Source organism: Martes martes, assembly GCF_963455335.1.
Source record: "Martes martes genome assembly, chromosome: 5".
Classification (NCBI taxonomy): domain Eukaryota; kingdom Metazoa; phylum Chordata; class Mammalia; order Carnivora; family Mustelidae; genus Martes; species Martes martes.
The window spans coordinates 87,857,675-87,871,907 of record NC_137892.1 but is presented as its reverse complement, the minus strand read 5'-3'; the positions used below and the strand labels follow the sequence as shown (position 1 = coordinate 87,871,907).

General features: G+C 50.8%; 1 protein-coding gene across 16 annotated transcripts in view; it reads left to right on the top strand.

Moving 5' to 3' along the window:
• LOC308343026 (protocadherin gamma-C4) overlaps nucleotides 1–13,966 on the top strand; it is a gene marked incomplete at its 5' end in the record, with an annotated part of 174,801 nt that extends 160,835 nt beyond the window's left edge. For 15 of the 16 annotated variants that reach the window (XM_080803842.1, XM_080803832.1, XM_080803844.1 and 12 more), the window contains 2 exons: nucleotides 6,436–6,524; nucleotides 11,967–13,955. In XM_080803842.1, the coding sequence (XP_080659968.1) occupies nucleotides 6,436–6,524; nucleotides 11,967–12,193 (316 nt within the window). In that variant the 3' untranslated portion in view covers nucleotides 12,194–13,955. Of the gene's footprint in view, nucleotides 1–6,435; nucleotides 6,525–11,966 lie in introns of all 16 variants that reach the window. The other variant, XM_080803838.1, reaches the window with a different exon arrangement.
• Nucleotides 13,967–14,233: the final 267 nt, after the last annotated feature.

Here is a 14,233-nt window from a genome sequence, read left to right as displayed (position 1 = left end):
CTCCAGGCTGCCCTAGAGCCCACACCTGGTCCTGCCTCTCTACCTACAGGCCTGTTGTCTCTGCCGCTCTTTCTTACCTCTTTGCCCTGCCCTCAGTCTCAGTTTGTAGTCTCTGCCTCTCCCTCTCTTTCTGCCTCTGCTTCAGTTTCTGTCTTTATTTAGTTTAGTTTAGTTTAGTTTAGTTCAGTTTCTGTCTTTTAGAGCTACATCTTAGTCCCTACCATTTGTGTGTGTCTGCATGGAACTGTGCCTGTGTCCCCCGCTACCCCCCTCCCCCCGCCCCGCCCCTGCCATGCTGGGTGCTCAGGAAATGGTGCAGTTCATAAATAAATCGGACTCTCCGTTAGTCTAATCTCTGTTTCTGCTTCCGTTTTTCCTTGACCTCTTTTCTGTTTCTCCCTCTTGCTTAGTTTCCTTGTGTTCCTCTGTCTCCAGTCGCTTGGTTTCTTAATCTCTTGCTATTTCTGCTTTCCTCTCTGTTCTCAGCCTGTCTCTCTTTCCTTGTCTCTGCCCCTCTCTGTATGTCTCTCTAAGTGTGTAGTCTGTCTCTCTCTGCATCCCTGAGCCTCAGTCTGTTACTCTTTCTCTATCTCTCTGTGTCTTCCTTTTATCCTGTCTTATTTCTTTGTGCTTGTGGGCAAGCCAGCACACACGTGCCCCCCTCCCTCCTCCTCCTCCTCACATACAGAGTCTTTGATCAGTGCTTACCAACACACACCCTCCCATCTCGGCTGCCCCAGCTGCTCATTTCAATCCAGCATGAATTCCTGCTGAGACAGGAACCCCTGCGGGTGGTGGGGAAGGAAACTATAGAAAGACCTAAAGTTGGTCTGAGAGGAGTGGGATGGGCTTGGGGCCAGGTCTCCCTATTAGAAGTCAGGAGCCTGAGGAGTCCAAGGAACCCAGGAGAGAGTAGGGGGTGGGCAGAACTTAGGCGCCCTTCCCTGCCTCCTTGCTGGCCAGGTCCTTATGGCCCACATATCCCCGCATGCTGCAGATGGTGAGAGCGCACTGCCCCAGGACCCAGGAGACCTTGGTATACGGTGGAGCCTCCGCCTCCCACAGTCCTTCATGTGTATGGGGAGCCCAGGACACTTCCTAGGAGGCACCAAGCCAGATGGCTTGGACTGCCCTTGCCCCTCCCTTGACCCCATCTGTCTTGTTTTGTCCCAGTGGCCTTGCCAGCCTACCACTTACCTGTTAGGTCATTCATGTGCTCACTCAGGTGTTCATTCATTCATCACTTATTTATTGGGCTTCTACTATGAGGCAGTCCCTGTTCTAAACACTGTCCTGCAAGAATGAACAAGCAGTTCATCTTTGAACTGATAGACTTCCAAGCCAACAGGTGAGACAGAAAACTGACAACAAATCACACTAAACAAATGTCTAGTTACAAATCATAGCAAGTTCTGTGAAGAAGAGGGTCATGTGAGTATAGAGCAAGCCTCCAGGAGGAAACAAGCCAAAGTGGTGAGGAGCACTGGTCAGCTTGTGGCTGTGTACTGATCCTAAGGCAGAATTGCCTGCTGCACCTGGAGGGCCCACAGACTGCTTATGATATGCCCTCTGGGTTGAGCGCCTTACCCCTGCCTCAAGTCCCTTTTCATCGAATGAGACTTGGTAGCCTGAAATACACATAGAACCTCTTTGGGAGATGTAAGAGAAAGCTCCCTTCCTTTAGTTAACTTGAGGTGGATGGGGCACATATTCCTGATTGAGGTCCGAAATGCAGCTTTTCTCCTTCATTCATTCCATAGTTAGTAAGCATCTCCTGGAGGCCAGGTCGGAGTCTGAGTGTGGGAGGTAATACAATAGGCCTGCTCCCTGACCTCAAGGAGTTTACCATATGTTGAGTGAGACAGATATTAACCAAAAATAAAAAATAAATGTAAGATTGCAGTTATCCCAAGTGTTATGAAGAGAGTACCCGGTGGTGAGAGCATAAAATAGGGATTTGATCTGGTTGGGGAACTGGAGGTCATCTGAGAGGAGATGAGGTGTTGCTGAGATCTGAAGGCTAAGTAGGAATTAACCATCTGAAAGAGGGAGGGAAGAGCAAAGGCCTTGTGGTAAGGCCTCTCAGGATCAGCAGACTGATGAATTCTTTCTTTGCTCCCATTCTGGTGAGTAAATTGGAGTGAGAGGATGAAGAGGGGAGGTTTTTCTCATTCAGTTTAACCGTGGTTCCGGCCCTCCACTGCTTCTCTGCTCCATTCCCTCCCTACCATCTTGATTACTGGCACACCAGCTTCAGAGCAGGGCTGCTGTTGGTTCTCCAGGAAACCTAGTTCAAGTCAGCACTGGGTCACATTGCCTAGACCAAAGGGAAAAGGCCAAGTTGTGAAGTCCCTTCTTGCCAGGTGCCCCTCCTTTCAGCCAGTATCCCTTCTCAGGTCACCCTTCTGGCTTCTTACCTCAGCAACTGTTACCTCAGGCACTGAACCCAGCAAACCACTTGCCCCTTCTCAGGCTGTAACCCGAGCCCCACCCTGCAGCTGTTCCTAGTCTCTGCACAGAAGGGAGAGTCTCCATTTAGCTTCTCCTGCACTCCACTCTCTTCTCCCTTGATGGCTTCTCCCTACCCTTCCATTCCCTCTCCTTGGTGAGACACTCGCCCTGCTCCCCCTCAGTTTAGGCCGTCACTCAGCAGGCAAGTAGCATCTTATTTTTGACTGCTTATAAAAAAATACAGGCTCATTATAGAAGCATGAGAAATAGTGGAAAATTTTAAAAGAGAAAGCACTCAAATTTCACAACCCAGAGATCCCCCGCTACTGACATTTTTTGAATATGGAAATTTTCCAATCTGTACACAAGTAGTATGGTATGATGAACCTCTGTAATCCACTGTCCAGCTCCAGCTAATGCCCTGCTTTGTTTCAGTTGGGTCTCTTCCCTGTTACCCCCTTGAATTACTTTGAGACAGATCTCAGCCTTCCTATCGTTTCATCTGAGACTTCACTGTCTTTAACAGATAGTTCTTTTTTTTAACACATAAGCACTCAAAATAATGTTAATAAACTAATATATTAATACTAAGTAATACTAATAAACTAGTATCAGATATCCAGTCTATATTGACATTTCCCCAATTATATGTCTGTTAACTCATTTGTGCACTTACCCAAATTAAGGGCCCACATTTTGCATTTGGTTCAGTGTCTCAAATCTCTTAAGCTCTTTAACATTTTCATATGTGTATTTCTAAACCATTTTTTGTGTGTGTGCACTCAAACAACCTGCACAGGTGTCTTTTCTTTTCTTTCTTTTTTTTTTTAAGTCTGATTCACCTAAATTGTTCACAAACTTGTTCACAAAATAGTATGAACTCTTACTCCCAGTGAGGTGGTATATTTCTCACCATTTTTTCCCCTAGTAATTGAGTTCCATCAGCATTATCACCTCTTCGTGTTCTCTTTGCAGTATGCCACGAGAATTTCCCCATGGCAGGAACAAAATTTTCAGAAGTTAATTGTTGCCTAACAGCTCCTCATCTGGACATAGTGTATTTTTTTTTCAAGATTTTATTTATTTATTTGACAGAGATCACAAGTAGGCAGACGGAGAAGCAGGCTCCCTGCTGAGCAGAGAGCCTGTTGTGGGGCTCAGTCCCAGGACCCTGAGATCATGACCTGAGCCGAACGCAGAGGCTCAACCCACTGAGCCACCCAGGTGCCCCAGAATGTCTATTTTATTTTATTTTTTTTTTAAAGATTTTATTTATTTATTAGTCAGAGAGAGGGAGAGAGCGAGCACAGGCAGAGTGGCAGGCAGAGGCAGAGGGCGAAGCAGGCTCCCTGTCGAGCAAGGAGCCCGGTGTGGGACTCGATCCGAGGTCGCTGGGATCATGACCTGAGCCGAAGGCAGCTGCCTAACCAACTGAGCCACCCAGGCGTCCCCAGAATGTCTATTTTAAAAGGCTGACAGGCTTTTACTATGTCAAAAAATACATATGTGTTTATATTTTAACACAGTTAAATCCAGGCTGTTATCAGAGGTGACTTGCCAAGATTTCTCCCTTTTTGCCTCCTCCTGCGGGGAGCATTTTTTCACAGCCCAGCTTCTGGGCTGTTACCACCCCCCCCCCCCGCCACGTATCTAGCACACCGCAACCCAGACTCCTTAGGGCAAGAACTCCGTCCCTCAGCTCTTACGTCTTCTTGCCTGCCATGGGTGCTGACACATCGTGGATGCTTGGAAAATGGTCAACTAGAGATAGTCCATCTCCTCCATTTTTATTTTCCACCATCTCCTAATTCCTGGAAGAGCCCCCTATCCCTGCTTCCAGGACTCCAGGACCTCCGTGGGGAAGCCCAGTATGGTGTTGTGTAGAGGAGCATGGGCTAGAGTCCTAACAGGCCTTTTCCAGGTTGCAGCTCTGCCAGTTAGCAGCTGTGTGGCTTCAGGAGTCTCTCAACTCTCAAGCCCTCTGAGCCCTAGATTTATCTGCTGGAAAAGAGAGAATCATAGTAATACTTACCTGCAGGTGGTTCTGAGGCTCAAATAGGCGAGCTAACTGAGTGATAGCTACTATATAACAACTAAATATAAATATAAACTGTATATAAACTAAATACATATAACCACATTATATATATATATAAATATAACTAAATTCTATGTAATTTAGTCAGCCCAGAACCCAGAGAATAGGAAGTTCTCAGCAAATTGTTCAAAAAGAAATCTCTCCCCCTCTACTTACCTCGTGCCCAGCTTCACAGAGTTGGCAGCCTGCTCATCTTCTTAGCCTCCAGGATTCAACCATTGTCCAAGAATCCTCCCCATAGCCCAGCCCATCATGGTTCCAGACCCAGCCCTTCCCTCACCTTTATTCCCTCAACGGCATTATCCAGTTCCCACATGGTGTCCTCCTAACCTGGTGTCCGACCCTGTTGTTCACCCTGGAGCCCTTCTCCTGCTTCTCCTCCTTGACTTTTGTTCTCCCCACTCTATCCCAGTCAGTCTCTTCACCTAGGCATGAGCCCATCTGCCTCAGCCTTGTGCCCTCTAACAGGCCCAGTGACAGCTCAGCAGGGCTTCAAGTTAAGACCCCTGAATTTCCACAGAGACGGAGCTGGCCCCACCACTGGGCTCCTGTCCTCCCAGAGATACCCTTTAACCCTTGGTCCTTTCCCAGGAGCAAGAGGGATCTTTAAATACTTAAAACTCACCGTGACACCCCCCTACCCCACTTTAAACACCTGAGTGACTTGCCAGAGCTCTTAGAATGAGACCAAAAATCTTTAGTGTCCATTTTTCTACATCCTCAGCCCCTCACACCATCTCCCCTTGGGGCAGCCACACTGACTTCCCTTAGCCCATCGAACTGGCCAAGCTTCTTTGAGCCTCAGAGGCTTGGGACATGTTACTCTCTCTGGATGTGATGGTGTAGAGGTCACACACTGCACCTTTGCTCTGATCTAAGCCCAAGACTAAGTCCACCTTCCTGGGGATGGGGAATCCCAGATCAGGGGAAATCAAAAGCAGGGACAGAACTTGGAAAAATTGTAAAGCATTTCTTGGCTGTGCTCACCCACTGTGATGGAATGCACAGACTGTGATTGGCTCTGGCTTGCACTCAGTCTCTCGTGCTCCCTCCCTCCCTCTCTCTTCCTCTCTCCCTGCAGCTGGTCCCCTAGTGCCCCATCCCTCCCTCATAGTGACCTAACTCTCTCCATGGACTTTTTTTCCCATTCATCCAGGCAGTTTGTTGAGCTCTGGTGTGCCAGAGGGTGCCAAGGATCACCTGATAGACTGTGTCTGTGTCAGGGTGTCTCCCCCCCTCAAAAACAGAAAAAATGTCATACTTCCAGATTCTAACAAAGCAGGGAGATAGTCACGGTGGGAAAAATCCAAGTTGTGTTGGCATTCTTTTGGGTCCTTTATAGGTTAGCATTGTTAACGATTGTCAAGCACCTCATGTTTTCCTCAGCGCTCGGAGTGTCTCAAGGTGGTGACTGGGTGCTTCAGTGGGAGGCAGGCAGGCGCTGCCCCCTGCACACAGCCACGGCAGCAGGAACAGGGCCACTGGGGCTGCCCCAAGGAGGCGCCGGGCTGTCTGAGTGGGCTTCAGGCATCCCCTCTGACAAATTTTATTCATGTTACCAAAGCAGAGGTTGGGAACTGGCGGTCTAGAAAACACTGCTTGCACTGGATTTGCTGTGAGAGGGAGCTTGAGGAATTAGGGAAGTGCCTCAGAAAAGGATTGCTATGTATAGATGGTGCAAGACCAGCAAGTGTGCTCAGCCGAGGGATTTTTTTCCCAAAGGACTTGCAAACATTGCATGTTTTGATCCTATGGGCCCTCTTTTGGCGTGGGACTGGGACAGAGACACAGGGTGCTAGATCTGGGTTCCCTGGGAGAGGACAGGAGGGGCGTGGCCTGTGCTGGTCTGGGAGGCTGTCCTCACCATCCCACTCTCTCTTCCGCAGCTCCCAGAACGGGGATGAGACCGGCACATGGCCCAACAACCAGTTTGATACGGAAATGCTGCAGGCCATGATCCTGGCCTCTGCCAGTGGTGAGTTGCTCAGCTCTGCGTGTGGGGTTTGGGGCGGTCCTCGAGCGGTCAGGCCTTAAGACTGGCCATCCACCTGCATGGCGCCTCTGGATTGTTTAGCTGTTCTGAGGGGACTCCTCATTCCTGACAAAAAGCCAGAAAGAGAAAGAGCTAAGGCTCCCGAGATGCCTCGAGGGGAGCTGAAAAGGAAAGATTTCTTGAGGGGGTGTAGGCAGACGTATAAAGAGTCCAGCTTCAGCAGGGGACAGCATAGGTCAGAGCCTCATTCTGCCACTTACGCTCTTGGGGAATTTGATCTGTTGGCTTAATCTCCCTAACCCTTCTTCAGCCCAGAAAATGGAGGCTGTGGCCTCCACGGGTTGTCATGAGGATTAAATGAGAGCACAAAACCATGGGCCTGGCACACACAAGCCTTCCGTCCATGCAAGTGAGCGTGAGAGAACGCACATGGACCTGTGAGAGCCCTTCTCTTTTTTGTTGACCCCACCTGTAGCTGGGTTTTCCTAGAAGACTAACAAAGAACTTCCCATGCAATAGAGATTCTGCAGAGGGTTTTTGTCCCTGAAGAGTCAAAAAGGGTCCTGAGCTGGGGAAACAGAACAACAGAATGATATTAGTACTCAGGGGCACAGGCTTTGGAGGCAGGCCACCCTGGATTCAAATCCTGGCACCCACGTTTAGCTGTGAGTCCTCAAGGAAGGTACTCAGCCCCTGGGGGCCTCAGTTTCACTGACTGTAAATCAAGCACTTTGACAGATCTTACTGTGGTGTGGTGAGGGCCAAATGTCAGGCCTCAGCACAGGAATGACAGGGTAAGGGCACAATACTCAGTGGCTAAAGTTGATTAATTCTTATCCTTATTGACCCGTAGAAGACAGATTTGGAATAACGCCTATTAATAAGGACTCATTGCAGGAACCGCAAATCCTAGGCTTCCTTGGAGGCTGTCAGAGGATGAAGGCACTGGGCTTATGGTGGAGTGAAAGGCGTGTCCTGTAGCATGCGTGGAGGGCTGGTAGAGAACCAGGTAGAATCAGGACAGCATTCACTGAAAGCTCACCTACGTACTGTCCTGGGTGCATGCTTGGCAAGCTTGGTGGTCCTCACATCAGTTAATCTTCTTACCAGCTCTGCAGGACTGATCTGTGATTGCTTACTTATATCTGACAAATGAGAGAACTGAGAAATCCCAGGGTCCCTATTTAGAGCTGCAGTTGGGTGATTCTAACACAGTCCGACTCCCAGGTTCATGCTTTTTCTTCTTTAGTGACACATCTGCCTTTAGATGCAGCCTACGTTTTCCCTTTTAGCTGAGTTGGAGCAGAGGCTGAACTCCTCTTACTGTCCTGCTTTACTCCCAGACTAGAGGTGCCAGATAAAATGCAGGATGCCCAGTTAATTTTAAGTTCATGTAAACAACAAATAGTATTTTAGCATAAGTAGGCCCCCAACATTAGTATTGGGACGTACTGTATAAAAAAATGGCTCATTTTTTATCTGAAGTTGCAATTTAATCAAGCACATTGCGTTTTTTTGGTTAAAACTGACAAGCCTCTTCCAGATGTCTGTGAGGCTGAGTGAAGTCAGGCCCATGGTAGGTGCAGGGTTGCAGGGGTCGGAGGGAGGTGACAGGGGAGGCCAGTCTTCTGGGACAGAGTTGGCCCAGGCCTGGGGTGCTATACTCCTGGAGAGGCTCAATACTGAGTATGAAAGAGGCAGGCAGATGGGTCTGGGAGATGCCAAGTCAGGTTCTTGAGGAAAGTAAACAGGCATATTTAGCTGTTGTGGTTTTTAGCGTTAAGGCCAGGAAGCAGGCTTTTTGGCCTGAATCCAGATTTAAAAAACAGAAATGGAATCAGTATTTATGGCCCACAACTTTCCTGGGTCACTGCAGGCTGGCTCCCCTGCCAGGGCTCTGCCCTCCTGGGCCCACACAGCGGCTGACCCGATCCCACCGTGGGCCTTGGGGAATGATCCAGAGGGTTGAAGTGGCAGGGTCAGGCCCTACTCTCACTTTCACACCCGCTTCCCTGCCCTGAAGCCCGAGAGGCTTCTGGAGTCAAGCCCAGCCAGGCACTGCTGAGGGGGAGTAAGTAAGAAGGAAAGTAAGTACACTTGGGAGGCTTTTTAAATAAACATTTGGGGGGAAGTGTGTTTTCAAGGAGGCTCTGGTTTGTGGTTCAACTGGCCCTAGTCTAGCTTGATGAGGTGTCCCTGTCTGGAGTTGTCTCAGTCCTGGGTTGGGGTGGGAGGGGCAAAGCGGGGAGGGAGGTTGGGTGCCAGGAGCTGGAGATGAGGCCCACGCTGCTCCCACCTTCAGGCCTGAGCTGTTTTGTTTGAAGACTTTACCCTTAAGTAATCTCTACACCCAACACAGGGCTCGAACTCCCAACCCCAAGATCGGGAATCACTTGCTCCAGTGACTGAGCCCGCCAGACACCCCTTTGTTCCTGCCTTTTAAAGAATGTTTCTCTTGGGAATAGAAGAGATCTTGGTCCCTGCTCACTGTTTGTGTCGGAGAAGTAGAAGGAGGGGGCACTGAAGAATTGATTCTACAGAAGGTCAACGCCTTCTCTAGAATCTGTCCACAGTCTGCCTTCTCCCCTTCAGATTTATAGATGGGGAAACAGGCTTGAATCATGCAGGGCCTCTGCCAGGGTCACCTAGTTTTTTCAGTTGCACAGCTGACCAAAAGGAACTCCCGTGTCAGCCTTTTTGTCTTAGGCTCTGGGTTTGCACATCCTCTCCCTTCTCCTTCCAGCCCAACCTCAGTGCCCACCCCACCCCCCATGGGACCATGGGCCAATGTCAGGCCTTTGCTTCTGGTAAGAGGTAACAACAACTGGCTTTGTTATTTCCACCCGCTTGGGTGCTCCTCAGAGATCTAGGGTGTGTGCAGGATCTGGGTGGGCCTGGCCTTCAGTTACCCAGTCAAGCCCTTTGTGCCCCTCAGTTCCTGCCTCCCTTCTTCCTGTTTCTCCCCATTTATTTCCCTTTCTTGTGTGTTGCTTGTATGTGTGTGTGTGTGTGTATGTGTGTGTCCGTTCCTTACTCTCCCTCTCTGGCGCCTCCTCCTCCGAAGTCTTCCCTTTAGACCCTAAATCACTCCGGAATCCTAGCTCTTTGAAGCCCACTCTGCGCCCCTCCCTCTTCCCTCCAGTCCCAGGCTGGATGGGGGATGCTGGAGGGGAGGAGAGGGTGAGCTTGGCTCCCTCCTGGAGTTACTTAGGGAAACTGCGGAAAGTCAGTGGAATGAAAGGGCTGGGGGAGGGGACCAGCCTGGAGAAAGAAGGAAGTGGGGAGCTGCTCCCTCCCACCCAACCTTTCTTTCATACACACCCTCAAAGCCCTCACATCCTGAGATTTGGGACTTGAAATGGAGGTTGTAGAAACCTGAGCGCCCGGAGTGGGAGTGGGGAGGCAGAAAGGCTGGAGAAAGGCTGGGGCTCCTCTCTCCGGTCTCTGTTCACTTCTCCTCTCCCCTCCCCCTCTAGTGCTGGTCTAGAAAATAGTTCCGGTCTGTTTCTCAATCCCTGGTTAGTGTCCCAGGATTAGTCAGCCTCTCTGGCTTTAGTCACCCTCTCTACCCACTCCCAGGGTTGAGGGTAGAGTAAGGGGGGGGGAGTTCATCTGCCAGCTGGGCTGGGACTTCCTGGGGCTTTAACCCTCCCGCTGCCAGAGGAGTCCCGCAGAAGCCCTGGTGAACTCGGTCTGAGGTGTGGTAGCTCCTGGTTTTCCCTGCTGGCCTGGTCAGGGGGTGTGTAGAGTAGAAGTCGCTCACAAGGCTATGGCAGTGAGGGGGGTGTGGCTGCACCTCACACGGAGCACTGAGGCCTGGCCTGGGTACTGCACAAAGCATTGTCCTATTGAAGCCTCACAAAAACCCAGTGAGGTAAGTGATTCTGTGCTTCTCTACCTTTGTGTGCATCAAAATCACTTGGAAATCTTGTTAAGGTGCAGATTCTGAGTCTCCTTTCCAACAAACGCCCAGGGTGATGCAGAGCTGGGGCCCCCATCTGTACGTCCCTAGACCCCATTTCTTCTTTTGCCGGGTGGGAAGCTGGGCTTGAGGTGTTCTCCAATGTCACCCAGCTCTGATACTCTGAGCCTCTGTCTGCGTCGTCCCTCCCTCCACTGTCTGCTCCCTGGTCACCTTCTTAGCCTCCTAGAACCCTGCTCAGCCCTGTCTTCTCTCCAGCTCAGCTCCCTGCAGAGGGATGAGGGAGGGACCCTCCCACACTGCTGGGGGAGTGGGTGCTTAGATACACCCCGGCTTTAACCCATGCTGGCTGCTGTGGCTTTGAGTTAGCTTCTCTGGACCTTGTTTTCCTCATCTGTGAAGTAGGGTAAATCCCACATATCTCGATGGGTTGCTTTGTGGAAGTGAAGGCATTTGAGCCTGCGTGCTCTCTAGCAGAGTGCCTGGCCAGGAATAGGTGTTAGCTGCTGGTACTATTCCAGACTGAATGCCTGGGAACTGTCCCCTCCCCACACAAACAACCGAACTGCTCAATACTGGCGCTGTGGGCGCTGGCCCAAGGAGAGAAGGACAAACAGGGCCTGGCTGCAGTCCCCCAGGAGCTCATGATCCAGTGTGGCCATCAGAGAAGGCTTAGGGCAAGGATTTGAGAGCTTTTAACTCAGCCCTGAGAAGAGTAACAGCTAGTATGTTTTAAGTCCTTACCACATAATAGGCACTCTTCTAGGTGCTTTGTGTACATCATAATCTTGGTCAGCCTTAACCAAAACCTGAAAATGCCTTTTTTCTTTTTTAAGATTTTATTCATTTTTTTAAAAGATTTTATTTGTTTATTTGACAGAGAGAGATCACAAGTAGGCAGAGAGGCAGGCAGAGAGAGAGAGGAGGAAGCAGGCTCCCCGCTGAGCAGAGAGCCCCATGCAGGGACTCAATCCCAAGACCCTGAGATCATGACCTGAGCCCAAGGCAGAGGCTTAGCCCACTGAGCCACCCAGGCACCCCAAAATTTTATTCATTTCTTAGAAAGACAGATAGCAGCAGAGGTAGTGAGAGCACAAGTAGGGGAGGAGAGGGAGAAGCAGGTTCCCCACTGAGCAGGGACCCTGATGCAGGGCTCGATCCCAGGACCCCAAAACCATGACCTGAGCCAAAGACAGATGCCCAACCAACTGAGCCACCCAGGTGCTCTGATGGATGCTGTTTTTAAACAGTTTCACAGATCAGAAGACTGAGGAGACAGGGGAGTCCAGGTAGACTTGCCCTAAATCAGTAGGTACGAGAGCTGGGCATCTGATCTAGCGTGTCTCTCTTTCCTCTGCCCCTTGTGAATAGAGAGGACGTTCCCGGGACTCAGCAGGATCAGGGCCAGATGCTTTGCAGGCTTTCATTAACTGGTTGTGCTCTAACAGAGTGACTGTTGCGGACCCAGAGTTTAGCTCTTGACCTTCCTTTGTCTCTTGCAGAAGCCGCTGATGGGAGCTCCACCCTGGGAGGAGGTGCTGGCACCATGGGCTTAAGTGCCCGCTATGGGCCTCAGTTTACCCTGCAGCACGTGCCCGACTATCGACAGAATGTCTACATCCCGGGCAGTAATGCCACACTGACCAATGCAGCTGGCAAGCGAGATGGCAAGACTCCTGCAGGTGGCAACGGCAACAAGAAGAAGTCTGGCAAAAAGGAGAAGAAGTAATGTGGAGGCCAGGCTTGGAGCCACAGGGCAGCTTCCCGCCCCAACCAGCCCAGTCTCTCCTTACTTGTACCCAGGCCTCGGATTTTCAGGGCTCACCCCCAGGATACTGGTAGGGATCCAGGCCATGCTCCCCTTGGGAAACAGAAACAAGTGCCCAGTCAACACCCCCTCTCTGCCCCCAAGGGATTGAATATGCAAAGGGAGTTCTGCTGGGAACCCCCATCCAATCACTTGCTGTGCCCATGGGGGTAGTGGGGTTCGTGTAGACACCATTTATCACACCCCCTTTAGTTACAGCTGAACTTTGCCATCTTCCAAATTTAATCAGGCCCATCTACCATCCCCTGCCTTCCTCCTACCCATCCCACCCCACCCCACTCCCTCAGCAGCCCCTTTTTCTCGAGTAAGGTGGTTGGGTGTTGAGGTACCTGGTGACCTAAAAAGGCTCATAGTTCTAAAGAGTTGGAAGGGCATCATAACCTTTAGGCCTTTCCAATTCTCAGATTTCCCCCAAAGCATGGTTTGGTGCCAGTCCTTTCATCTCCTTCCAGAGCCCCAGGACCAAGCTCAAGTTTTGGGAGACATGGTCACCATTCCCATGGTACTGATGCTTGCTGGATTTAGGGAGGGCACTTTGCTACCATGCCTCTTCCCAAAGCCCTTGGGACCAGTCTTTTGTTCTTTCTCATTGTTTGGTGTTCCCACTGCATGCTGTTGACTTCCCCCTCCCCAAACAAGAGACTCCACTGCATGTTCCAAGACAGTATGGGGTGGTAAGATAAAGAAGGGAAGGGTGTGGGGATGGACAAAGCTTGACTTACTGGTTATCAGGGTCTTGTAGAAGGCTCTGTATGTCCCCAGGGTACTGGCCAGATCCCCAGTTCTAGCCATAAACCAAGTACCAGGCTGGACCCTCATTTACCACATAAAGGCAGTAAACTTTGGGCTGATCTTTTAGCATCAGTGGATTTCAAGTGGCATCAGGGAAGGTTTGAGGATGTTTAGGACCAGGTCCCCTAGAGAGGTCAGAGGGCCCTCTGTGGGTGCTGGGTACCCCAGAGGTGCCACTGTTAGAAGAGTCACTGTGGCCCCACAGCAAGGGAGGGTCAGCTGGGCCATTCTTGGTCCTTGGGTTGGGGAGGCATGGAGCTAGAGCTGGGACCAAGTGGACAGGAAGTCTCAGCCCCGGATCAGAGCTTCTCCACAGGGCCTCTGCACTCCCCAAGCCTCTCTTCCTTCATTTTGCCAGGTGCCATTTCTTTTCTGTGAAGGCCACTGCCCAGGCGCTCCCCCCACCCAGTCTGCCCTCTAGTGGCCAGAGCCTGGTTAAAGTCTCCCAGTGCCTCCTTGTGCATAGACCTTTCTCTGCTCACCCCCATTTGCCCCTCCCCAGTCCAGTCCCTCCAGCGGGGCTGTGCAAGAACCCCACCCCAGCCCTAACAGTAGTGTAGAGCCCCCTCCCTCTTTCGGCTGGTGTAGAATAGCCAATAGTGTAGTGCGGTGTGCTTTTCCGTGGTGGCGGGTGGGCGGAGGGCTCCGCACAGCCGTCTGTCCTTGAATCCGCCTGCGGCGGCCCGTGCTGTGTTTTGTGCTGTGTCCACGCGCTGCGGCGACCCCTCCCCTGTACTGACTCCTATAAGTGCTTTTCTTCGCATAGTCACGTAGCTTCCCTACCCCCTCCCTTTCCTGTGTCTCACGCAAGTTTTATACTCTAATATTTATATGGCTTTTTTTCTTTGAAAAAAAAAATTAAAAGGTTTCTTCTGCAAGGTTGAATGGTTCTGTGTAAGGGATGGAGGCTCCGGGCATGTGTGGATGAAGCGGCGAGCTAAGCGGCGTGTGCTGGGAGAGAGGTGGGCTCGCAGGGCGGTGATTGCGTTTGCGTCTTGGTTTTGTGTCCCTACCCGTGAGTCTGTCTCTGGCTGTCAGGTGTGGCTGTGTATGCTTGCAGTCCTGTTAGACGTCACAGTGTACAGCTGTGATTGTGTTCCATTGTGTGTAATCGGCTTCTGGGTCTGTGGCGGAGGCGGGGATTTCGGG